Source organism: Carassius carassius, chromosome 13 (genome assembly GCF_963082965.1).
Source record: "Carassius carassius chromosome 13, fCarCar2.1, whole genome shotgun sequence".
NCBI lineage: Eukaryota > Metazoa > Chordata > Actinopteri > Cypriniformes > Cyprinidae > Carassius > Carassius carassius.
The window spans coordinates 26785433-26811865 of record NC_081767.1 but is presented as its reverse complement, the minus strand read 5'-3'; the positions used below and the strand labels follow the sequence as shown (position 1 = coordinate 26811865).

The 26433-nt window shown below is 36.7% G+C and overlaps 1 protein-coding gene across 2 annotated transcripts in view; it reads right to left on the bottom strand.

Moving 5' to 3' along the window:
- Nucleotides 1-2459: 2459 nt before the first annotated feature.
- Nucleotides 2460-26433, bottom strand: part of LOC132156248 (ankyrin repeat and BTB/POZ domain-containing protein 3-B-like) — a 67162-nt gene continuing 43188 nt past the window's right edge. The window contains exons 2-17 of one of the 2 annotated variants that reach the window (XM_059565166.1): nucleotides 23222-23365; nucleotides 14908-15112; nucleotides 11561-11713; nucleotides 11116-11281; nucleotides 9500-9589; nucleotides 8179-8280; nucleotides 7810-7903; nucleotides 7564-7699; nucleotides 7222-7442; nucleotides 6205-6383; nucleotides 5080-5185; nucleotides 4194-4296; nucleotides 3919-4000; nucleotides 3686-3754; nucleotides 2939-3052; nucleotides 2460-2826 (exon numbers count right to left, since the gene is read on the bottom strand). In XM_059565166.1, coding sequence (XP_059421149.1) covers nucleotides 2617-2826; nucleotides 2939-3052; nucleotides 3686-3754; nucleotides 3919-4000; nucleotides 4194-4296; nucleotides 5080-5185; nucleotides 6205-6383; nucleotides 7222-7442; nucleotides 7564-7699; nucleotides 7810-7903; nucleotides 8179-8280; nucleotides 9500-9589; nucleotides 11116-11281; nucleotides 11561-11713; nucleotides 14908-15112; nucleotides 23222-23365 — 2174 coding nt within the window. In that variant the 3' untranslated portion in view covers nucleotides 2460-2616. The remainder of the gene's footprint in view (nucleotides 2827-2938; nucleotides 3053-3685; nucleotides 3755-3918; nucleotides 4001-4193; nucleotides 4297-5079; nucleotides 5186-6204; nucleotides 6384-7221; nucleotides 7443-7563; nucleotides 7700-7809; nucleotides 7904-8178; nucleotides 8281-9499; nucleotides 9590-11115; nucleotides 11282-11560; nucleotides 11714-14907; nucleotides 15113-23221; nucleotides 23366-26433) is intronic. The other variant, XM_059565167.1, reaches the window with a different exon arrangement.

The window sequence follows — 26433 nt, the reverse complement described above, 5'->3', positions numbered from 1 at the left end:
GAACACCGATTTAGCACTTTCAGAACATATTCCAGGCACATTCTGAATCAGTCGTTTAAGTCAGGGGACTCACAGCTACAATTCTGCAACTCCATGCTGATAATAGTTAATTTTTCCTGACAAAACAGACCCCCGCACACACACAGAAGAGTGTAAAGTCAATGCAAGACAGCAACAAAACCCAAGCATGAAAATACTTACATGCTCATCTACATTTACAACAGTTAACAATACTTCAAGAACACTTCTATAATACATTATTGTGAGTTCTTGATGGAAGTCTTAAGATTATGACATCTTATATACATCTACTTACAGCTGGAGATCAAACTACTCCATATGAGAGATTTCCGTCAGACATTACACTGGCAGCCACACATAGGTAACTGATAAAAAGAGCAACATCTGTACAACTGTGAAGCATCATCTCAATGCTCGAAAATACAAATCTAGGAAGCATATTTAGTAACATCTATAATCAGTGCTAACAATAATTGAATTGTTTTCTATTTTAGAAGTCTAACTCCTTTTACCCCTAAGCCATGACGTACCAAAAAAAGCATGACCTGCTTGCCACTTTTTCTGGGTCACAACACATTTGCTGCTGTATATCTTCATACTGCTTCAAAATGAGTTACTGGATTTGCAAATATTCCAAGGTTAGTAGAGGTACTGCATCTAACAAAACCATTATCTGTCACAGGTGTTATTCAACTTGGAGACAAAATGTAAAATGGCATTGTTTCCTTCATGGCTGTAACCTAAAGCACAGATCAAGGCCCGGTTCCCCAAAACGTTCTTATCGCTAAGTAGTTCTTAACCTATTCCTTAACCTCTCTCTTAACCTTATGGCACGGTTCCCGACACGTTCGTACGCTAAGTATATCTTCTGTAAGTCATACTTTCGTAAGGTTGGTCTGGACCATTCGTAGCTCTCTCTTAGCGTTGTTTGAGCTCATGACGCTACTGTACAGCAGTCTTTAGAAACCAGCGCAGCGAAGTACAAGTCAAACTATGGTATGTTGACAATTTTGTGGCTCAACAATGATTTTCTGTTATCTTTTAAGACTCATAATAAATTATGTTCGCAATGGATACAGGCCTATTTATGAAGTTGACTTTATGTGGTTACAGAACTAATAAGGTGGTAATTAGCCTAGGCTTTTTCGTAATGAAATTAAAGCGAATTGGCAATCATTTTTTTTGATATTTAAAATCTTGCAAACAACTTGGCTCTAAATGGCTAAGATCTTTAAATGGGTAAGCATGGTGGTGTCCAGTAAGCGACCAACTATGGCAGCGATCCAACATGTCCTTGTATTGAATCAAAGACGGAGCCGGACTCTGAGCCGTTTAGTCCATGTCAGTTTTTTTATTCGGCAAAACTTAAGCCCTTTTGACATTTTGCCTGACGTGGCTATATTAAAAAAAAATCCCCTCCCAAGACAACTCATTGTGGAGCAGCTGGACCTTCCCAGACCTGCGCTGGCCAGGCTAACGCGGCGGAATTCTGCTTTAAGCCCTGAAGCCCAGCGCAGGTGTGTCCACACAGTCACCAACGCCCTTCTGCGCCATGCCGGGGATTACATCCTGGTGGATGGCACACTCATCCCTATCGCCAATCCATCAGTGATTGATCGGGAGGAAATATCGCGAAAGGGATACGCGACCATAAACGTGCAGGTTATAGTGGACCATAGGAGTGTGATCTTCGACTTGGTGGCAAGGTCCAGAAAAACTTCAAGTTCCCTGACGAGAAGCTTGGTGCCCTTGTTTACGTTGCTTCCCCACCATATTTTTTTATCTAATTCTCTCTCTCTCTCTGTTCATTGTAGATAGGTTGTTTTTTATTAAAAACATAAACCAATTGCAATCAATACCGCATTAAACAGAAGTAACTGCAGCTGCTTGCCAATCAATTCTGATTGTAAAGTACCTTACCATTAATATAAAAGTGTATTATATAATTTTCATAAGTCGTTTAACCCATGTCAAAAAGCGGCACAACGGGATAAGGAGGGTGGATGATTAGCGAGGGATACCCGGTTCGTCTAACCGTCACAACATAGCCTATTGTATGAACATATTACTGAACATTTGATAATTTAATTTATAGTCTATATTCTACTGATAACTTAAACTATTTTAAAATAAATGTTACTGTAATAATTTGAGGAATGTTTCATTTGCATAGAACGTGTTATCTTTCTTAACGCTGTAATGCACCTTCATGTGAAGAGGAAAATCGATTCATGAGCAATCGATGCCAACTAATTCAGCACCCTGACTTTGGACAGCGTTCTTGTAACGTCGGACGTAAGAGGCAGCGTGCTAGGAAGCTTCCTAAGGGACACTTCGGGGAACACACTTAGAAACATCAACAATTTTGGTAAGATATATCTTTCGATGTCTTCTTAGCGCGCTAAGAGTGAATGTTATCGGGGAACCGGGCCCAAGTCTGTTGAGAAGAGATCACCACAGTCCTAGATGGAGAACTACGAGTGCATTGCTACTACCACTGCAAGTGATGAACAAATTTACACTGCACTGCTAGAGTCCTGAAGGAAGTGCACGTGTTGGGATCTCAGCATGCTTTGATGAGGTCTGGAGGCAGTTTTAGACGACGGATCCCTTCGAGGAGGACAGATGAATGGAGCGAATGCGTGTGGCCAGCGTCTTCTCCAGATCATGCAACACGTCAGGGCAGCAGTTATCCACCGGGGGGTTATAGAGCAACTGTTTAAATGGCTCAAGCTCTATGAGAACTGCCATGTTCTTTAGAAAGTAGCCCTCGATGTAGGTCGACAGCTCAGGTGCCTCCAGGAACTAAGAGAGAAGGAGAGGAAAGAAAATACTGAGAATGTACAAAATGTTTAATATGCATTGGAAATTAAATCTGAGAACATGTTAGATTGCATTATAAATAGACTGCTGCTACTTTAGCATGGTTATAGATCTCCACACAAGTTTCGGTGTTGATGTTCTTGGCACAGATGATCTCACAGTGTCTCTGTAAAGCCGCCAGCTGGAAGAACTTAGATGCAGAGAGGAGCTGGAAGAGAGCAGAGCAGAGAGACGTTGAGACCAAAAGAAATAAAACTCAAATACGCCTAATATTGTATATAAGATTCATAGGTAATCAATAATAAATGTCAATTCAAAAAACAAAAAATCATTATTTGTGTAGTTAGTTTATTTTTAGTGCTTTATTTAAATATTTGATTGCCGAAAATAATACTTTCAATCAGCAAGAATGCATTAATTTGATACAAATTGAGAGTAAGTAAAGACATTTATAATGTAACAATATTTATATTTCAAATAAATCTTTTGAACTTTTTCTTCATCAAAGAATCCAGCTCATCTGTTTTCAACACTGATAATAATAAGAAATATTTATTGAACATCAAATCAGCATGTCAGAATGATTACCAAATAATCAAGTGAGTAATGGTTGCTGAAAATTCAGCTTTGCCAACACAGACATAAACTGCATTTTAGATTGTATTAAAAAAGAAATAAAAGAAAAAATTGTAATAATATTTCCCAATATTACAGTTTTGTCTGTATTTTCTATCAAATAAATAGCTGTGCATTTCAACCCCTTTACACTGTAAAATGCCTGAAATATAACTATGCTAGACTGGGATAACATAAGGACTCCAAATGAGTTATTAGTACTTACATCCATAACCTCAGTGTTTCTGATGTGAAGTGAATCCGTTCCACCACAGTATAGATACTGCATCACCAGCTATATGGAAAGCAAAATATAATATTTCATGCATCAGTCAGACACACAACAGACCACAATATAAAAATGATGAGGCTCCTTTCCCTCTCAATAAGAGCTGCATAAAAAAATAGCAAGATACACTTGCCTCTTCTCAGAGCATTAGTGGAGCAGTCACACTGTACCTGAAATACATTGTATTTGACATGGCTGATTTCAATACAGGTGTTCTCAGCAGCTGGTCTGTTTGCCAGAAGTGATTTAAACCTTGGTATAAGAAGGAGAAGTTAAAACAGTAATACTACTCTATATACAGTAACAATAAATGAAAATATGCTGTTATTGGGCCTCATATCTGTGTTATTAATATGGCATTGAAATTACAACAAAAGCACACAAGGCACACTGCCACTGCATTTAATAGTGTTTATTTTTAGTTGGATGCTATGCATCAACTGACTTGTTGGAGGCAGTGAAGAGCAAAACTTTGTGAGCGTGGAATGGCTGTCCCTCTACCAGGAAGGTCACATCTGACATCTCCTTGTTGTTTAGAAAATGAGGATCTGACATAAACATATCACAGATACATTTCATTTATAAAGAATGGGGAATGTCGGTTATCCTCAGAGAGCTTACATGTATAATGCATGATCTGCTATAACAAATATATATATATATATATATATATATATATATATATATATATATATATATATACTGTTATAGCAGATCAAGCATTATACATGTAAGCCCTCTGAGGATAACCAATAGAAACAGACTGAAATGTAAGCCTTTGTTCACTGAAAATCTGTATAGCATCCCAAGATCTATTAAAATTCATGAAATTCATGTAACTAATAATTTATGTAACTTATGACCTTGAAGTTAGAAAGCTCCACTACTTTTTTTAATTGCAGAATGTGCTTTACTAGTTTTAGCTTTATTTTGATGAACACATTTTTTCTTAATTGTTTTAGCAAACCATAACAGCACTGAACAAAATTATTATAAAGATGGAATTTAATTAGAATTTTAAAGATGTATTTAATTAATTCAAACAAACTGTACTTAATTGAAGTAAACTGTTCAGAATTTTGTGTTCTGCAAAAGGAATCAGTCATACGGTTTGGAATGAGGGTGACTGAATAATTTTTGATCTCTTCAACCTGCATTAATAAAATATTTTGTAATTTTTTATATTTTTTTTAGTGGCACTTGACATTTCATTAAAACAAAAAGAGTACTCAGTTTAATTCAAAATGTCAATTAGTGTTGGTCATGACAAGCTTGCATTTGTTTGTATTTTACAGAGAGCACGGCACAACCTGATATCTCGTTCTACATACCCAGTCTTGATGTCTGTTTCCTCTTGATCTCTGTAAGTTTGGGGATCGGATACGGCCCGTAGCACTGAGTAAATATCATGGCCAGCTGCTGACTAATTACTTCATTCTGGAAAACCAAGAGAAAGTAACAGGTAACCTCTCATCAAGCCCCATTACAAAGCAAAACATTTTGACTTGCCTTGGGGGTATTATAGCGCCTGTGTTTCAGTGTGTGTGAAGGTTATGTGTATGTGTGAGCTTGCATAGCAAAACTGCACCATCTATTCTTGAGACGTCCAAATGCATGGTGTTTTTTGGGATCAGTACTTTGTTACGGGTTGATAGGAGTACTCTAAGTTCAGGAAGATTCTTAAATCCCTGTCAGATTGCTCCCTCTGCAGTTTGAACGATCAGCTTCTCTGAAAGATTGTTAGAGGTTCCTCATCAACTTGACATTTCTCTCGCCCGGCCTGCCTCTGCCTCTACAAATCACCTGCTGTCAGCACAGCGCAGCTATTTCCTCTCTCTCCCGCTCTCTCTGCCGTTCTTTCTCTTGGTCTCTCTCTCTCTCTGTACTAACAAGCAGACACATTATTTTTGAAGGTTGAACAGGGAGTGGAAACTGTCAGTGATTTCTGCAGGGCTCAGAGTAAAGTTCCTTGACTCCACCAAAGATCAACCTTGACAAACACGCTCATACACCTACACATACACCTACTATATACTATATGAAACCCATGTTTTTATTTACTTCCTGTTCTGTCTGATCTGCTATAGAGGGAGGAGGTATGGATGTGTGAAACAGATGTAATGGTCAGTGTCTAAGGATTCTTTTTAGCACCCTAGGTTTCAAAGCTAAGCTCACTATTACATAATGCTGTGGGAGGACATCAACAGAATGCCCAATTCAAATTATGTGAGTTTCTGCCCCCACTTCCTGTTCTAAAGAAGCAATGTGTTCCCAATGGTTCTGGATTCTAAGGATTCGGAGAGAAGTAACCCATGGAAGTGTTCTAGAAATTATCCGATGGGTATGATCATGTTTCTCAGGCAAGCTACTAGCAAGACCAAGATCAGAGGTTTGATTCCCAGAGAAAGCGTATGGTGTCAATTGTGCATGTGAGTTAAGCATGTGTTTTTATTCACCTTGCTGGCACGCAGGATCTGGAACATGAGTGGGAGTCCATGTGTTATGAGTTCCTCTGTGTACTCCTCCTCTTCTATAGAGCTGAACTCTTTCAGCAGACCCTGGATCAGCGGCCGCCGGTGCTGCAGGAAACAAGTTCGCAGTGACTCCAGCCAGGTGTGCAGCGTCCAGGGCACCCCTGATATACACAAAAACACATGACAATCACGGTTTTATTTTTAAACATGGAGATATGTTATGTGATCAGTAGTCTAGAGTCGCCTTTGAGATTTTAATCTGTATACACTACTGTTTTTTTGAAAGAATCTTTTATAGTTACCAAGGCTGCATTTATTTAATCAAAAATACAGTAAAACAGAGATATTGTAAAATATTATCACAATTTAAGAAACTGTTTTGTATTTTAATATATTTTAAAATGGAATTTATTTCTATAAAGATGGCAAAGCTGAATTTTCAGCAGCCAATAATCTAGTCTTTAGTGTCACATGATCCTTCAAAAATCATTCTGATACGCTTATTAAAAAGCTGTGACCCTTAATATTTTTGTCGACGCTTTGATACGTTTTTCAGGACTTTACAATGAATAAAAGTTCAAAAACAGCATTTATGATGAACAGGAAATTCAAAAACATGATTTATTTGGAACAGAAATGTATTTTAAATTTTATAATATAATATTTAATAATTAAAATATATAATATTTTATATATTATAAATGTCTTTACTGTCACTTTTGGTCAATTTAATGCACCCTTGCTTAATAAAAGTATCCATTTCTGGAGAAAAAAAAAATCACACACATACACGTTTTGCAGTTCCATGCAAATGTCTGTTTAATTGTATGCCATTTCAAAATTGTCCAAACACAGCACACCTCTATTCAACAAGCCATTCAATACATTAAGCTATACTTCAATTAAGCATTAAGCACTATATTAATTCTAAACTTGATGTAATGCTAATTCATTGTGATGCCATTATTTTATTATTATAGATACAGTATCAGCACTGACCTAGACTTCTGATGTCCAATGTGATGTCAACATAGCTGTGTTCAGAGCTGTGATACATCGCCTCTCTCAGAGCTTTGAGTTTAGCCTTCCCTGTGCGGGTTGCTTCCATCTTTAGAGAATTTCTCTCTTCCATCGCTGATCCCTCAGCCAAGATCTCCTGTAGAGACAGAATATCTGCCTTCCCCTTTTCAGACTGCGACAGAAGCTTGCAAAACACGTTCCTGCAGCATGAGGATGATACGATTTTGCAGGTTTATTAATAAATTACAAGACTGTGTGGGTGCGTGTATTTGACTTATGCATGTGTGTGTTGGTGTGTGTGTGTGTGTGTTTGTGTGTTACCTGTGTCCATGCGCTGCGGCCAGACTGTAGGAGTTCATGTCCCCATGTGGTGCGGTAGAAATGCCATTGCGGTACATGGTCCCAACCATGGGGTCCGCTCCTCTCTCCAAAAGCAAACTGACCATCTCAAAGTTCCCTACAGCACACAAACTGCTGAGTCCTCTCTTGTGGTCTCGCTGGCTTATAATTAAGGAATTCGAGAAGAGAGTGGCACTGTTATCCGGTCTGCAGTGTGAGCTTTCTTACCTGCAGCGGCAGCTAACTGCAAAGGCGTCTCAGTGTAGTTCTCCATCCCGTCCTGCAGAGAGCCCTCCACATTAGCTCCAGCGTCCAGAAGCAACTGAGATAAAAGGAAGAAGAGACAGGAGATTTGGATTTCCATAATGGAGAACTCCAGCTGTAGTGAATAAGCTAATGAAAGCAATTCCTGATAAGATTCATTCGAGGAATTAGAGACAATGACAGTGAAATAAGCAAACACATAATGAATCATAATGGCTGAATGAATCATGCAGACAAGGCTTTCAGGAGAAAACTGATGCATAGTCTTATGCATACTCAGTTGTTTGGCTTGAAATCTTGCCGAAAGGTCGGGCGTGAGAGAGAGGTCACTACCTGCACCACGGGGATGTGCTGGTGAAGTACAGCGAAGGTGAGAGGCGTGGCCTGCCGGGTCTCTGGAAAGACTGAGGGGTACTTTTGCACAGTGTTTGGCACCTATGGGAGGTACAGGGGACAGAGTAGGGCACATAAGAGAGAGAAATCGAGACCTTTAAAAACCTGTCCTGGGAAAATCACAGAGACGCTGTGCTCATCTGAAAATATGGAGATCTTTTGCCTCTTTACAAGAGCTGCCTGCTGAGTGTGTATATGTACAAACACTATTCAAAGGTTTGGGTTCAAAAGAAATTAATACTTTTATTCACTATGCATTAAATTTATCAAAAGTGACAGTAAAAACATTTATAAAAGATTACAAAAGATTTCTATTTTAAATAAATGACAACTTTCTATACATCAAATAATCCAGGAAAATGTTTATCACGGTTTCTACAAAAATATTAAGCAGCACAACTATTTTCTACATTTATAATAATAAGAAATGTTAATAATAAGAGCCTACTGATAAACACTTATATTACTTTCAATTCATTAGTTACAAAAACAAATTACAGTAGCTCTTTAATTCAAAATATAACTAAAATGATTATGCTGATAATATAATGTGTGTATTAGTGTAATAAATAATTTAAATAAAGTATTTTTATTTCCATTTCTATATTTTATTTGTTAAAACTAGAACCAATTTTTTTTTTTTTTGGCAAACTGAAGGTTAACATAATGACAACACACTGCTGGGGTTTTAACCGGCAACCTTAAATACAATTTTTTAATTAAATTAATGAAAAAATTATCGAAAATAGACACCACTATATATTCAGTACATTTCTTTTTTATTTCCATTTCTACTCAAATTTATTTCTACAGTACATATTATGGCTTTGAGAGAGAGAAAAACAGCACCTGATTCATAGCAAACGTCGATGAACTTTTCACTTTTTTATGACACATAGTTGTAAACAATTTGATTTCCCTGCTACAAGTGACTGAAACTAAAACTTGTGCTGATATCTCTGAGACGTGTTTAATCAAGCTGGAAATAGTGACGAATAGTGAGCGTGTGAATTAGTGAGAAATCTGTCTTTGCTAGCTTCTAGGGCCTAGTTTGGCAGAACAACACCTAGTGACAGCGACTTCCAATAAAACAGCTGAAATCTACCCAGACAAATCCCTCATGGGCATGAAAAGCAGTCTGAGTTTTCTCCTGTCATACCACAACACAGAAAACACAAACACTACACTTGAAAATACATGACATGGTGAATGGGAGTACAGAATGTGTATATAAGAATACAGCAGAGATGTAGTTACAAACCTCACTGTTGATGTCGGCTCCTGCATCTAGCAGCATCTGAACCATGGCTTCGTCACCACGGACACATGCGTACATCAGAGGGGTCATGCCCTGGCAAACACACAAAAGACCAGTGACATTGAGCATACGCCAGACAAATCTTCTGATTGTGGACACGGGGAATACAACTTCACAATATGCAGCATTTCATTTAAATACATTGCTCTATTTTATACGGACAAAATTTAAGCACTGAAAGTCTTTTTGTGTTGATAGGAACCTATCTCTTGGAAAACCATAAAATTACCGTATTTTTCGGACTATAAGTTGCACCTGAGTATAAGTCGGATCAGTCCAAAAATACGTCATGACGAGGAAAAAAACATATAAGTCACACTGGACTATAAGTCGCATTTATTTAGAACCAAGAGAAAACATTACCGTCTACAGCCGCGAGAGGGCTCTCTATGTTTTCAGTGTAGACTACAGGAGCACTGAGCACTATACAGCGCCCTCTCGTGGCTGTAGACGGTAATGTTTTCTATTGGTTCAGGTCTCTTAGTTCATTTCTCTTGGTTCATGTCAAATTAATTTTGATAAATTAGTCGCACCTGACTATAAGTCGCAGGACCAGCCAAACTATTAAAAAAAGTGCGACTTATAGTCCAGAAAATACGGTACTCAAATCAAGAGATGGAAAATCAGATAAGTTAATTAGCTAGGAAACAAAGGTAATGGCAAATTTTTCCACTCCCTGAGGTCAATAACGGAGCAAAGTAATCAGAGATGGAAAGTGCACTGGTGTGTTTCTAAAAGCTGGCTCTGATTAATATTGTCAACTGCTAAACACTGAATCTTGAGGGAAACCTGCTGTGTAAATCTGTTTGTTTCCTTCTGGGCTTTAATAAATGGAAAATATAGCGATGTATGCAAGCATTTACAATCTGCCACCTATCAACCTATGCATTTATCTTCATTTAGTTGCTTTGTCTCTAGATATTTGCACCTGGAGTTCCACCTGAATTTATACTGGGACCTCATAAAAAGAATCACTTCTAGGGGCTGAAACTGCAACTTTAAATTTACAAGACCAGGCCAGAACCATCAAAAAATAATTCACAGAGGTTTTCTAACATGTAACATGTAAACTTAAGTTATGAAAGAAATATGTTGAACTTTTTTTTTTTATGCATTTACATTCAAAATTTGATTTAATTCTTCAAGACAATTATATTAATTTAATTTAGATAAATTGAGACTATTTTATTCTATTCAAAGCACAAGTTTTTTTAAAAGAAAACAATTCTCAAATTTAATTAATCTCAGTAAAAGTACACATCATATATACTAAATATTTGCTAAATGTTTGCAAAGATCTATATAATATCAGAGTTAAAATTTCCTGCATATTGTAAATGCTTTTTCAAATGTTTAGTGTTGAGAAGATTTTTACTTTTAGCCAATCGTTCAATTTCATCCTTGCTAAATAAAATTAAATAATACAATTAAAATAAATTCTTACTGACCTCAAAATTCTAAACGGAAGTATATATTTCAGGAATGGGGTTCATATGCTAAGAAATCTAAATATTTGTAACTTCCATGAACGTGTCTGTTTATGCAACAATCATTCTAACCTGTTCACTCATACTATTGATTCCACTGGGGCCTAGTAAGTTGATGGCCTGGTTGACGAGGTCAGTGCGGCCGCAGTTAAGCATGCGGAAGCCGAGGTCCTGCAGGAACTTGGCCTCGGTCGAGGCAGCATCCAGCTTACGGGACACACAGAAACAGTCATCCGTCCTGCGGCACACATACAAAAACATCTCTCTAATGTCTTAATCCTCTGCAAAAAAGCTCAAATCATAAATTCCAAGTAAAACACTCATCTATGGGCCAACCTTTTATTACAACACTTGGCCTAATAACAATAAAACAGCAGTTATGGTGCAAGGCATGTCTTATGTTGGGTCGACTGAGCTTGTTTTCTCTGTACAGACTGTTTATGAGCCATTTTCATTTCACTCATGATGGGTGGCAATATCTGGAAGCTGGATGTTAATTTAATGGCAGCATGCTTACTTCAGCTGGCGGGGTTCACAATCCACCCCAGGCAGCAGGAGTCTGGCTGCCTGCCGAACATCATCGCTATCCACAGAAAAGCTGCGGCGGTGCTCCGTGTGTGCCAAAGCTACTCTGATCCACTCCATCAGAGGAGGCAGAACGAGAAATGGCCTTTAGGTGGAGACAAAATGATTATGTAATTTAACAAATGCATATTATTTATCTTTACTAATATTATTAGCAGTGGTGTATAAAGTACCTAAAAGCCATACTTAAGTAAAAGTACAGATATCTTACCAGAAAATGAGTTGAAATCACCGTTTAGAATATTACTTGAGTAAAAGTCTTAAAGCATATGATATTTATTGTACTTAAGTATTTTTTAAATCTTAAACATACTTAGTATTGAAAGTAAAAGTAAATGCAAAATGGAAAAGAAGCAAATAAATATATATAAAAATGTTCAAACACAGCCTGAATAGCAAGATTTTGTTCATTTTTAACTCTTTTTTTAACTCTTCCATTTTGTATTTTTGGGGTAAGAATAAGAAGTACTTCATCCGGTACTTAGTGTCTTTCATTCCAACATAAGAAAATAGCATTTAGATGTATTTACACAGTTTATGTATCTCAGAGTGGACATGGATGCATTTAAACGGACACAAAACGTTAAATACTGATATTTTAAATAATTTAAAACATGAAAGATATAGTCGAAATGTTAAAACCGCCAGTAGGTGACAGCAAGAGACTGTCAGTGCCATTGAGATTTAACTGATTCATTCAAATGGCTGATTCATTCAGAAACAAAGCATTTGACTGTGTTAATGAGTGAATCACTGAATCATTTATTCAACCGGTTTGTTCAAAAAGCTGATTCATTCAGTAAGTAAACACCATTGGCTGAGAGAAGTGCTGTGATCTTTGTTTGAAACTATTTTCATTGACAAAATTGAGCAAAACAAGCAATATAATGTCTAAATGTAAGTCACTTAATTGCTTTACTGAACTTGTATAAAATTGTTATTAAATGAGTTTATGCTGATATCTGCAGAAAAACGGTACTCTTTGTGTGATATATATTAAGTTAACAATATTAAATTATAAAAATATAAAAAGCATAGAAGCATTTTTGCCATCTACAATTTAGAATGTCTGGAATTTTGAGTTTTAATAGACTAATAAATCAATGTGTGTGCTCTCTGTGTGTGATTTAGTGATATATCCTACTTGATAATGTCAGATGGCAAATCATTACAACAACCCTGACCATATTATTGCAGACGATGCTGACACACACTCCGGCTCTGTTCGAAATGGCATACTTGCTTACTGCTTATTGCTTACAGTCCAGTACACAGTGAATACTGCCTACTATTTTTTAAAGAATAGTGTGTGAAACAGTATACGATATGCAACAAATGTTTCAGAGTAGTATGCTAAAGTGTTGTCACATGAGGTTGTTACCTCACAAATAAATGTACTAAGCATTCTTACAAAGGCTTGTTAATTAAGGATTCATACTAGTAAACAATTGTAACAAGGAGTCGTAGGCGTTCGGATGCATATGCAGCATTTATTCAACAGAATGGTAATACAGGCAGAGATCAGAAATGGCGTCAGGTGTGTCAGGGATAACCAGAAACAAGCAGAGATCGGGACAGGAAGTGGAGAATCAGAGTCGGAATAAACAGTCCAAAGGTCAAAACACAGGAATAACAAACACTGGGAAAACGCTCGGAAATGTCAGACTGGCTAAACAAGACTTCGCAGTGATCGAGAGTGAGTGTGCTGCTTTTATGTGTGTGTGTAAATGAGGTGCAGGTGTGGCAAGGAAATTGGCTGATGAATGAGGTGCAGGTGTGGCAGGGTGATTGTGATGCAGTGACTCATGGGTAATGTAGTTCGGGTGTGGTGCAACAGTTTGAGAGGTGCTAGTGTCCAAGTGGCAACTGGTGGTGAATGGGTAGAATGGTCCTGACTGGAGTGCCCTCTACTGAAGCTCATGGGCACTCCATCTAACGATCGTGACAACAATGCTATATTGCCCAATTTAATTAATTTCCTAATGAATGGACTTTACATACTGAGCAGAACTAATAATAATTGTGTAAATAGTAGTTAGGTGGTAGACATTTATATTTCAGTACTGTAGTGCATTATAAAACAGTATGCAGTAACATAATGTGTTTATTATTTAATGAATGCAACTTTAGTTGGACAAAAACCTCCCTATACCTATACTGCTAACCACCTGATAACACTGTATTATTAATGAGACGTTTTATTTCCAATTTTCAAATATTTCCCTTATTTTTATTGAAAATAAATGCCTTTCTGATCTAACATGTGGTGGGAAAAAGAGTAGCCTAGAAAAAGTTTTGGTAAAGGGCAGCCTTGAACTCAGGTCACTTGTATCAAAATCTTTCTTTATATGTCTTTTACCTGCTGCACTACTGATATCAGAGATAAATGGGCATCTTCTGCAGTGCTGCTTATCGCAGCCAGACATTGGTGAGCTGAGTTATTGTATAGTCTCTGCCAACAAACTATTTATATATATTACTTCAATATTTTTATTATTCAATATCTTTAAAATAATCTGTGCTGTATAAAGCACTATAGAGATAAAGGTGACATAATTTGACTTTATTGGAAACGTGCTGTAGAGATTAAAGTACAATTTATGTCCTACTTACAATATTGTTTTTAGATACACAGCGATAGTTTGTAGTTTACAATAACATGTATGTATAAAAGTGTTTTATAATTACCATTCCCCGCCTCCAATTCACTCATGCGTTAGATGATTAAACATTATATGGAGCGCATTGCATTCTGTGAAACAGTATCCCATGCAGTGTCTTCAGATGCATACATCAAATTTCAGCAAATGTAGCAGGTAATCTGGGCATTCCATGCATACAGAACATACACGCAGCATACTGCAATATAGCAGGAGCTGTGTGGTGGTATGCCATTCTCAACACAGCTTTTGTACTGATTTCAGTGTACTTGAGTTATATTTAGCAGATTCTGGTAAATATAGTAGGTCATCCGGGTTTTTGATGCATACAGAAAATGTGTGTACGCTATGCTCAGCATACATACTGGATACTGCAGAAATAGTAAGAGTAGTATGATAGTATGGCGTTTCGAACAAAGCACCCGACTCCACTTGCAGTCTGTTGCACTGTATTTCACATTTTCACTCTGCATTTCATCATATTACAGTGTCAAGCTGAATAAACGACTACTTGGCTTAAGGTAAGTACCTTGAGGGACTGCATCAATCAGAAAGCTCCCTAGCAAAAATAACCAGCCACTTTGTAATGCATGCAGTAAGTACAGTGTGATGCCCTCACCTCTCGGTCTGTAAGGTGACTTTGGAGGGCTCTACGTTGGGGTTCTCCCACTCCATCTGAGGGCAGTGCATGAAGTAGCAGAGCGTATATAAAGCCTCGGGTTCCCAGTGGATCAGGCTGCACTTCTGAGGGAGCGGAGTGCCGTTGCTGTGGTTCTTTATGCTCAGAGGCTGGAGGTGATGCATGGCTCTGGACACTAAATCACCTGCCAGGGCACAAGAGACCTATGGTTAGCTGAATGATTTAAATGGTGAAGGACAGTACTGTCGTTGCATTGAAGTTACAGCATAAAAAATTAGCAGCTCTGTCAATCTTTCTCTCCCAGTCAGCTGTTTGTAGGTCCTAGGCAGCACGTTTGTCAGTAATGAAATTCTCAGCCAGTCCATCAAACTGAATATTACACAAAACAGTTATGTAATCTTGCCATAGTACACCTGTCATGACTCCTTAAGGACAAATTTTTGATCACTCCAAATGACCTGGTATATCGTTTGAATTTACAAAATCAATAGGTGCCTATTTGCATTTGTACAATTTGAAAAAAGTCAAAAGTTTGGAGTAGTTAAACAGTTTTAAAGAAGTCTCTTATTCTCACCAAGATTGCATTTATCTAGTCTAAAACAGAGTAAAAACTGTAATATTGTGAAACATTATTACAATAATAAACAGTGTTCTATTTTTTATATATTTAAATATATAATAAATATACATCTCTGTGATGGCAAAGCTGAATTTTCTGAAATATGCTGATTTGGTGCTCAATTACTACACAGCAACTGATTTAATATCAGCTCAGCAAAAAAAAAAAAAAAAGCATATATATACAAGTTCAAAATTTCTAAGCTAAGTCTTATAAACAAGTTCAAAATTTTGCAAATAAATCCACCATTAAATGTTTATAAAGTATATATATATATATATACATATACATATTCACCAGTATAGTATGGCTTAGTCAACCTCATACATAGATATTCTATAAATATGTGCACGTTTGCATGAGATGTTTTGTAAAGAGCATACAATCTGATGGATCGTGTTGAACACCAAAGATGAAAAATGTCACAGACCTCTTTTCAAACAAGGTCAGACAAAGCTCTGCATTCATTACACAGAACATTAAACACTCTTTCTCTCACTCTAATGACTACTGCCTTTCATATGAGAAACTTTCAGGTCATCTAGTCCCATTTTGACCATGAGACCTAATTCTTCTGAATATGTTCAAATGAACCGCACTGTGTTCAGTAAAGTCAATAAAACACTCTGAAAGAAACGCTGAGAAACAGCCTCATCTATTACTCTGCAACTAAAATGACTGCAGCACTTGCATTTGTTCTCTCTAGAACATTTCACATCTCTGTTACTCCAATGAATTAACAAGGTGCGAGATGAGAATTTATTTAAAGAAAGAAACAACTTGTTTAACTGTTGTAATTCCTCTGCCAAGGCTGCAGATTTAAAGAAATAGCCAAAACGAACTCACAAGAAATCTTATCTATTTTACAAGGTGATGATTTCATATGAATATGAATTACGAAAAAAAAAAAATTTAGGAAAAAAGCATGAAGGTTTGCCTCTAACCTGTCACTGGAGTTAAAAAAAAAATTAAAATATGAATGAGATTGTACATATTCAAATGAATTAGCCACCGATTCCCTGAAACACAAAATAAATATGAAATGTGAGACTGTGTTAGAAAAGCTTACCTAAAAATGAAAAACCTGCCATTATTTACTTATCTTCATGATGTTTCAAACCTCCGCGAAGACAAGAGAAGGTATTCTGAATTGTTTTTTTATTTAATTTTAATTAATTTTTTTCCCCCACTAAATTAAAGACAGTCCAATGTTTTATTCGATCTCATTGACTTTTTTATTGTATGGACAAAAACAGTTGACTTCTTCTGGATTTGGAACAACTTGAGCACGAGTAAATAATGAAAAAATAAACCAAGAATGCAGGCATTGTAAAGCAAGAATACTGATGAGTTGGAGCGGAAGCTATGTGAACTGTCTGACAGTGGAGGCCAAAGATATGCACTATAATTACACACAATAATAATAGGATTACGTGGAATACATTATCAGTAGCCGCGGCAGTTACATTCACAAAACAATAAAGCGCAAGAATACACCTGTCAGCAGAGAAACACACAGCTTTAGCAGTCGGAGGTGGTGGCAGCAGGCTCTCGAGACGAGGAAAGAGGCTGGAAGCCACCAGGGCACTTCTGTGACCGACACTCATCTCTTATTCATGATAGTGTGTGACATTTCCTCAAGTCAGAGGGGCAGCAGAGGAACTGACTGAGAGATATGCTCAAGACTAACCAGCTAAACAAACACAGCAACAGCAAAAGGACTTCATCTATTAGTCATGACTGTAAACCTCATTACCAACAGAGCCAATCATCTACAAGTACTGTAGGCTATTCATATAAATAAGCATGGCCATAAGATAACAACACAGCAGAAAATGTTCTTTTTGCTTTATTCTCTGGGGCAAATATGATACTCTTATCCATAACAGCAGAGAAGGTGCCCTTCATCACCAGACTGAAAACGAGACGTTGGGAATGGAGGATTCAGAATGGTGTTTTACTTTGAAAACTAAGCAGAATCGATTGGTTGTCCTCCCTGAACCAAGATATAGAGGAAACGCCACGAGGGAGGTTTGCGTAACAGAACAGATTTTTTGTCTTTTTCAACAGTCAGACTGGGATTAGTTGGATTAACTGTACTTGTTTTATTTAAAATGTCTGAAAAATCATGGCTTACATCAACATCAAAGCTGTTTTTTCCCAAAATAAAAAGGCATATATATATATATATATATATATATATATACATGCATACAAGTGTGTGTTTATAAAATCATTTTTAATTATTCATCTTATAAAATATTATATTTAATTATTAAATAATTAAATAAGAACAATATTACATTTAATTATTTTAAATTATTATAAAATTTCATTGAAATCATGATCAAAATCAAAACATAAGCTAAGCACACAATTAAGCACATTTCCTATTACCGTGATGCAAAAAAAATCATATTCTCATTAGTGTAATGTGAAAAAAACAATGATATATTAACTAAATATACAGTATGTACTTTAAATATATGTAATAAAACAACACTTAAATGGTACTTAAATGTGTAATATGTAGTACTGTAAATAAAATAAAATAATAAACACCATTAAAATAATAATAAAATAATAACATTAATGATGACAATAATCATAAGACGTTTTGACATTTGAGCACATTTTGTGTGCATGTATTTGTGTATATTTTATAATGTTAATAATATTTTAGATATTAGGACCACTTGAGTTTTATATTCTTTTAGATATATTCCACATTTGAAGTACTGTAGATACTGTATATTTACCTTTTTTCATGATTTTCACCCACAGTTTTCTCTTATTCTTCTGTTAAAAAGACTTGGTCTGGGTCTCATCACACCTACTGTACATAATGAGGTTCTTTTCCAGAAATGCCAAAGAAATGTAAATCTCAGCAGCCGTCAAGGTTACAACTACAGTTTCTGTGACAGAAAACTCACTGCTCGCCAGAATTACTTTATATCCTGTAAGAAACATGTAGATATACAATTAAGAACCAGTCATTGGGCACCAGTGGTGCTCCAGAGCAATAAAGCAATGAAATGTAATGAGCATTTTATGGAGCAAGAGGGAATAAATGCATTAGCAGAGCTATAGGAGGAAACAGGAACTTTTAGGAAAACAGGGGGAAAATTTTTTATGGGCAGCATGGAAACATCTGATGTCAATCCAGCCATGAAGGTCTTTGATTGGTGTCTGGCCAACCAAAAAAAGAAAGGAAAAAACTCCTGACTGTTGTGCAGGTTTCATTCAGACAGATCCTAATGTAAGACACTTAAACAGCTATTTATTTTGCATATGAGTCGATTCTCCTTTAGGGCTGTTTTTACAATTAGTGCAGACAAATGTGAAAATTACTATCAACAAATGTTCATTTCACAATTAGCTGTTAATGGCTAAGTAACTGCTATAGCCCAAGGTAAAATTTTTGCATGCACACACATACATGCTGAAAGCAGTGAATTGGTCTTACAGATCAAACAAACCATTACACGTACAAAAAAGTAGTACGTAGGAAAAAGCCCATAAAGTGCATTAGCGCTTAGCTTTTCTGGACTTTATTTGTCCCTTGTTATTGGCTTTTATTGTACATAATAGAAACGAAATTTAAAAATCCACCACTTATCTTTTCTGTACAGAAAGCAATAGCTACTCAATCTACATTACTGTTAAATGGACCCCAGAAAGAGTCATAAAATGTATTCTTCAATTCAAATCTGGAGAGGGGATTATTAAGAAACAAGATCTGCTTACTCAAGGACACAATGGAATTTTAAGAGACAAGAATGAGACAAAAAAGGCTTCTAAGGCATCGACCTTTTGACCCTTCAGTGCTCTTCAGGGAGAGATGTCTTCTAGTTAACTTGCTCATGAGTGACATAAAAAACTGTGTGCTGTAATAAGAAATTTAATCTATCCCCATGAAGTCCTGTTACGGAATTTTATGAGTGTAATTATATTACAGTACAATGTAATTAGTAGATTTCAGGCCTCCCTCTGGATGTATACGATCGTGGCAAGCATACAAAAGGTCATACTTCAGATGCACAGTGATTTGCTGAGAGGCAATGACTTTGAGAGTCGAAATGCCTTCCATTCCAATTTAATAGCATACAGCTTTGAATTCATAATAACCCAGATCCTACTGCAAAAGCCTATAAACATTGTACTCAAACACAGTTATAAATATACATTACGTAATACACTAGCAGTCAAAAACATGGAATTAGGATTTTTGTTTTTGAAAAAGAAAGTCTGTTTCAAATAAATGCTCTTTTGAACTTTCTATTAATCAAAGAAACCTGATCAAGGTTTTCACAAAAATATTAAGCAGAATTTTTTTTTTATTCATCTTTGCTATCAAAGATGATAGCAAAAGTCAAGATGAAAAAATCAGCAACACAAAAAAACTAATTTCTATCATTAAAAGCTGTATAATTAAATCTACATTTTGCAAATTCAGTCATATCTTAAAATAAACTCTGCCCTTTGAGTAAGCGTGTTCTGTTCTTTGACTGTCCAAAAGCAGAAAGAGCCTCTGTGACAGTTCTTGTTCCAGCTCAGCAGAATACATTTGTACACAAAACCCAGCTGAACCAGTCATCTGTTCAAGCTAGCTTTCAGGTAGCTAAACTGATTGCATTGATTTTGCACTAGCACTGGATGAGAGCAATGATGTGCAGGACACAGCACAGCTGCTAATTTTTCTTTGCGGATTTAGTTTAAACTTTGAAGTGTCAGAGGAGATAGCAGCCCAAAAAATTCGAAAAAGGTACTATAACGGGAGGATATTTCTGGTAAAGTGTGCCAAACGATGGAAGAGCTGGATCTAGACTGGTCTTAGCTGGCCATCATCCCTACTGACGGGGCTTCTAGTATGGTTGGCACGTCGAGGGGGCTTATAGAACGCATGAATAAAGAAATGGAGGAAAGAGGTCTAACCCCACCGTTACAAGTCCACTGCCTGATCCACCAGCAAGTACTCTGCTGCAAAGTTCTGAAGTGGGAATCAGTCATGAAGGTTGTGGTGTCATGCATAAACTTCATCAAAGCAAATGGACTTAAGCACCAGCAGTTCCAAGCCTTTCTCGCCAAGCTAGAATCTGCTCACAGAGATGTGCTTTACCACACTGGAGTCCGATGGTTAAGCCGGGGCAGAGTTTTGAGGCGTCTTTATGAGCTGCTACCCAAAATCAACTACTTTTTTCTGACAAAGGGCAAAACTGTCCCACAACTGATCAAAGCAGAATGGAAATGTCTTTTTAACAGATGTGACAGAAATGTTGAACGGCCTCAACTTGCAGCTCCAAGGCAAGGGGAGACTAATATATGTGACATGTATTCTTGCTTGCATAAAATCATTTGAGGTGAAACTAGCACTGCTTGTGGGACAAGTGCAAAAGCAAGACTTCATTCATCTCCCCATTACCCAAAGACTCTCAGCTGAGAAACCACTGGCTCCATTCCCAGCTGAAAAGTCTGTAAAAGCACTGGAAATGCTGAAGGCGGAGTTTGACGTGCGATTCCGTGAGCTATATGTCCAAGCTAAAGAAATCTGCCTTTTCCAAAACCCCTTTGCTGCCGACATTGATGAAGCCCTGCCTTCTTATCAGTTTGAGTTGGGTGAATTACAGAACTGTGATTTCCTGAAAGAATGCTCAAGTGTCTCATTGAATTCTAAGCTGCCCTCCCTAACTAGACATACCCAAACATCAAAAGGCATGTAATGAAGATGTCCACACTTTTTGGTATATCTGTGAGCAAACCTTTTCATGCATGAAACTGATGAAAACTCCAACGAGATCAAGACTCACGGATGAACACTGGCATCAGTCTTCGAGACTGCATGTCTGCGACAGGAATGGAAATTGGACTTCTCACATGACAGAAGCAAGTCCACAGTTCACACTAAATAATATGTATAAGTAAGTAAATGTTTTATGAAAAAAAATTCATAATGATAGTTACAATGCTCTTTTAATAGGCTATATGTCTTTTGAAAAGTAATACTTTGTCTGTAAGGTGCATGACAAAATAATAAACTATTCTAGCATTAAAAGGCATAATAAATACATTTCAAATCATAATAAAATCTTCTCAATAATACTAGTAGTCACTCCGGCCCATGTAATTTTCTATTAGAAACTGACCCAGCCCCACATTAAAGAAAGGGAAAATTATGTGGCCCTTGCGGAAAAAGTTTGGGGACCCCTGCTATAAAGTTTGAAGAGCACAGAAAATTCTGAAGGAATAAACAACAGCATTTCCCCTATTCAGGCTTGCTACGAGAAGTTTTCCATTTATTTCTCAGATATTAAACGGGGATTGCTTATTTGTTGTATTTGATGTGAATATTGTGTTTGTTGTTGCTGAGTTCATATAAGGCAGGTGATGTGGCTACAAAGATTTCTCTTTCTGTTCTGCAGCGCATTTAGTATTCCATTTAAAATCGATGTTCTCAAGAACAGAACAAGCTTTCTGCTGTAAAATATATTGAATTACATGACCAATCTCTTAAGTAAAAGAGATTTACATCTAATTAGATTTGCATTTCCAGAAGGAAATACCAGTGCAAGGCAGCAAAAGAATAGTGTTAAAGTTTTAGGCAAGACTAAATTTTAGGCTTTGGTTCTGTGTAAATTAAAATGTTTTCATTGTCATGACATTCAGCATGCATCATGTTTTCGGACAGCTGCATATCACACGTCACTGTGCAGTTAAATAAAAACAACTATAACTCGATAAATATGTGCAAGGGAGACAAAAATATGCAACAATATGCAAGAAAGAAGATCCTCAAAATGTATTATGCAACTAAATCCAATAATGCAGTGTATACGTATTACAGTTTCTGAACATTTTAAATATATTTGTAAATAAACAAAATAAATCTACATATAGATATATAAAAATATAATATTCAATAATATTCTAAAATACACATAATATAAAAAAAACCACACAAACAAAATTAGAAATTAAATTGCCTAATTTCCTAATTATACATGAATTATTTTACATATTTGTTGATTATTATTACTTATTAATCATTAATTATACAATACAATATGTATTGATTATTATACATATTGTTAAACCATTGAGATGAACATGGGATAAACTGTATGCTGTCTAACTTTAAGCTCTGATGAACAGCTGAGTTACTGATAACACTAAGCATTTCAAAAACCAATATATGAAAAGCAGTGCATTCAAATCATGGGGAAATCAAATACATTGTATGTCACTTGTACGAGAGTGGATTGTGCTGTATGGGATGTTGAGAGCTAAAGGCCTGCTTGAGGTGAGAGAGAGAGACCTGAATCCTGAGCAGATGGATCCTACTAGTACCACATACCACTCTGGTGTAAAATGAATGCAACCTGGGGCTAATACTCACTTGCATTGAAATGTATATCTTTAAACAGTCCACACAATCATGCAGCTGTTCCTGAGTACTCAGTAAAATGTGCTCTACATGCAAATCAAATAGAGCTGTAAATCACCCGACAGAACAACTACTGAGTAAAATGCTTAAAACAGGTGGCTTTGCATAAACACAAACACAGACATGTACTAAACCAAAGAACGATGGTGGCTTCTGCTTTTCTGAACTAGGAATTATTGGTAAAGTAAAGAAAATATTTAATTTGAGTTAAAAATAGATGTTTGGTTACTCACTGAGCTCAGAGATGCTCCCCACGCGTGTGGCCAGCAGGGACTGCTCAATAGTACGCTGCTCGGACTCAGTGTAGGCGTCTCCAGCTTTACTCGAGCGCTGCTGGTTCCTGTGCAGGCTCAAACTGTCTGGCAAACTGAGGATTCCTGCCAAAAGAATTAAACAAAAATAAAACATTATGTACAGCAAGAAAAAAGGCACTATTAAGCTCAAACTTTTACAGTTCCAGAAGCTCAATCAATGGAGCATGGTGCTAGCATCGCCAAGGCCAGTGGATCAAATCCCAGGAAATGCTTGGGATAAAAGTATAATTCAACATTCATTTATTTGGTAGACATTTTTCAGAATATCAGAAACAAACACCCCTCAGTAACACAACCCATGACCTTGCTGTTGTTAGCATCAAGCTCACAGATCAATACTAGGACTACAAGGACTTCTGTTCCACTTCTGTCCCACTGAAAAACCACTGGTGCTGCTTCGGCTTAAACTGTGAAAACTTCAAACCATTGCTTCTGGCTAAAGTCCTAAATCCATAATATTGCTTTCTCCAGTGAAAAAGTCGTCTTGTATGAATCATAAATGAAATGTGCATAGATCAAGCATTGTTTACAAGCAAACAGTATTAAATAAGTATGCTGGTGGATTTTGATGTGAGCGGACAAAAGGGGATGCTTTTTTTCTATTGGAGGAAGCGTTATTATGGATTTTGACGAGATGCGGGAGCTCCATATTAAAATGCCTTTATGGTGTATTTGTTTCTTACAAACATCCTTACAACTTTTCACTTCACAAGAAGATAACTAATGTCCTGGAGTTGTGTGGATTACTTGTGGATAACTCTTTTTATGACAGCACCCATTCACTGAGAGGATTGTCTTCTTCATTTAAAGGGGTATTTCATCCAAAAATAAAAACTCTATATATATATAACTATATATAACTCTATACCTATATCACTTTCTTACTTTTGTGGAACATAAAAGAAGATATTTTAAGAATACTGGTATCCAAAATTATTGAAAATTGTAAACAGGTTTTGATTCCCATTCACTTTCACTGTGTTTTTTTGTCCATAAAACAGAAGTCAATAGGAACCAAATCTGTTTGGTTACCAACATTCATAAAAAATATTTTCTTGCATGTTCCACAAAAGAAAGAAACTCATACAGGTTTGAAACAACATAGGGGTTGGACTATCTCTTTAATAATAATAAGCAGGCAAGCCATATAACAAGTCCTCCAGGACTCCCTTCTTGGCGGTAACAGGTGAGAAACTTGGCCAGCCGCTTGTTTTGTCTGCTTACAAGGAGAAAGGGAGGTGTATCACCTTTCTGGACAACTAGCAATTACTGTAAAGAACTGCTGTCCTTTTTGTAGAACACGGACTGAGGTCTACATGCATATAACTTAAAGGAGACATACTATGCCCCTTTTTACAATATGTAATACAAGTCTCAAGTGTCCCCAGAATGTGTCTTTGAAGTTTCAGCTCAAAACCCTACATAGATAATTTATTATATCATTAGAAAATTCCTTTTTTGAGTGAAAGCAGGAACAGGCTGTTTTCGTGCCTGTCTATTTAACTGCAAATGTGCTGATGCTCACCGCCTCCTTTTTCCAGAATAGAGCTACGCCATTACAGCTCGTACCTGCTAAAAACATCTGTTTTGGTTCTTGATTATCATGTTTATCACTTTGAAATCAAGTGTTTTCAACCATATTAGTTTAAACTTATGATATATGGTTTTCTGAGTGCAAAAATCCAAAGCACACTGACAGAAAGTGGCTGTCAAGGCAAGTGAGTACTAAACTAAGTTCTCATTCACACACAAGTTTACATTATAAACACACGAGTTACAAAAAATAGTCAGTTATATCTGTGAAGGTAAACAGTTTAGAAAGAAATCACGTTTATATTAGATCTGTGTGGCAGCAGCAATAATAAAGTAGTAAATAAATCAATAAATCCACAGCTCTCTTGTCTCCTCTGAGGCTTGGACTCTAAATAGTGTTCTGTACTCGTCTGTGTAGCCGAAGGCAAAAGAGTTAGCATGTTTTGCTTAAACTTTCGCCATGGAATTAAAACTGGTACACTGAAATAATATTCGCTTGCAAAATCAAACTGACAACGTTTATGGGTGGAAAAGTCCTGTAATATTATAATGAGATTCCTTTGCAGCATCACTGGGGGAGCGAAATCTGACTCGTTAGTTTTTTACTTACACTTTTTACACTTACAGAAAAAGGCTTACCAAAACAAAGTTACTAGGTTAATCATTTTCATGTTTACTTGGTTGGTTGATGCACTGAGGACCTGATTATAGAACTTTAAAACCGGGAAAAGTCTGATTTTCATGATATGTCAACTTTAATGCTAATGTTTCAATAATGACAATTGTACCAAACAAACAAGACTCTACATCACACAGTGTCCCTGAAATCAACATTAGATTGAAGGCTCGCTTGTTCAGTACTACTGCACCATCACAAAGCTTTTCATCCTGTCTCACAGCTGAACCACTGAGGTGAGACTCCGGTAGTGTCTGAATCACAGTGGTTATTGTTTTTAACAGGATGGCTGGGCTCCTTGAAAATTGGATTCCCTCTCATTCTTGTGTTTCCATCAGTTCCATTGTTGCCAAACACTCGTGGAGCTGACGCCGTGTTAAATTATGATGTGGCAGAAACAAATGACTCTATTTTGTTGTCCTCCACTGACAGAGGGGCTTTCGTTTAAACCGTACTCTTGTGAGGCAAATGTAATTTTAGGGGCCATCCTGAGAGCGGGAATGATGTAAATCCTTAATCAGCTTCACCCGGGAGAAATGTGACGCAGTGTATGTTGCTTATCATAATGTAAATATATTGCTCGACAAACTCATCATAGATCTTCCAAGGCATGTTATTATGATAAAAAATGCACCCTTATATAATTGCTGTTATAGATCATTTAGTCCATCTTACAGTAAGTGTTTTGCTTCAAGGAGGAATAAAAAAATAAGGTGCATCCTGATAGAATTTGAACTAGGTTGCCATGGAGACAAGGCAGGGGTGGGGTGATGGTTACTTGCCTGCGGCATGGGAGGAAGTACAGGTGTTTAGCAATGCAAGACCACACCTCACTGTCTTAGGCCTAGAACTCTGCTATTGTATTCAAGTAATTTTTGTACAAACTAATTTGCAGCCCTGCAGATGTTCATAGATGTTCATT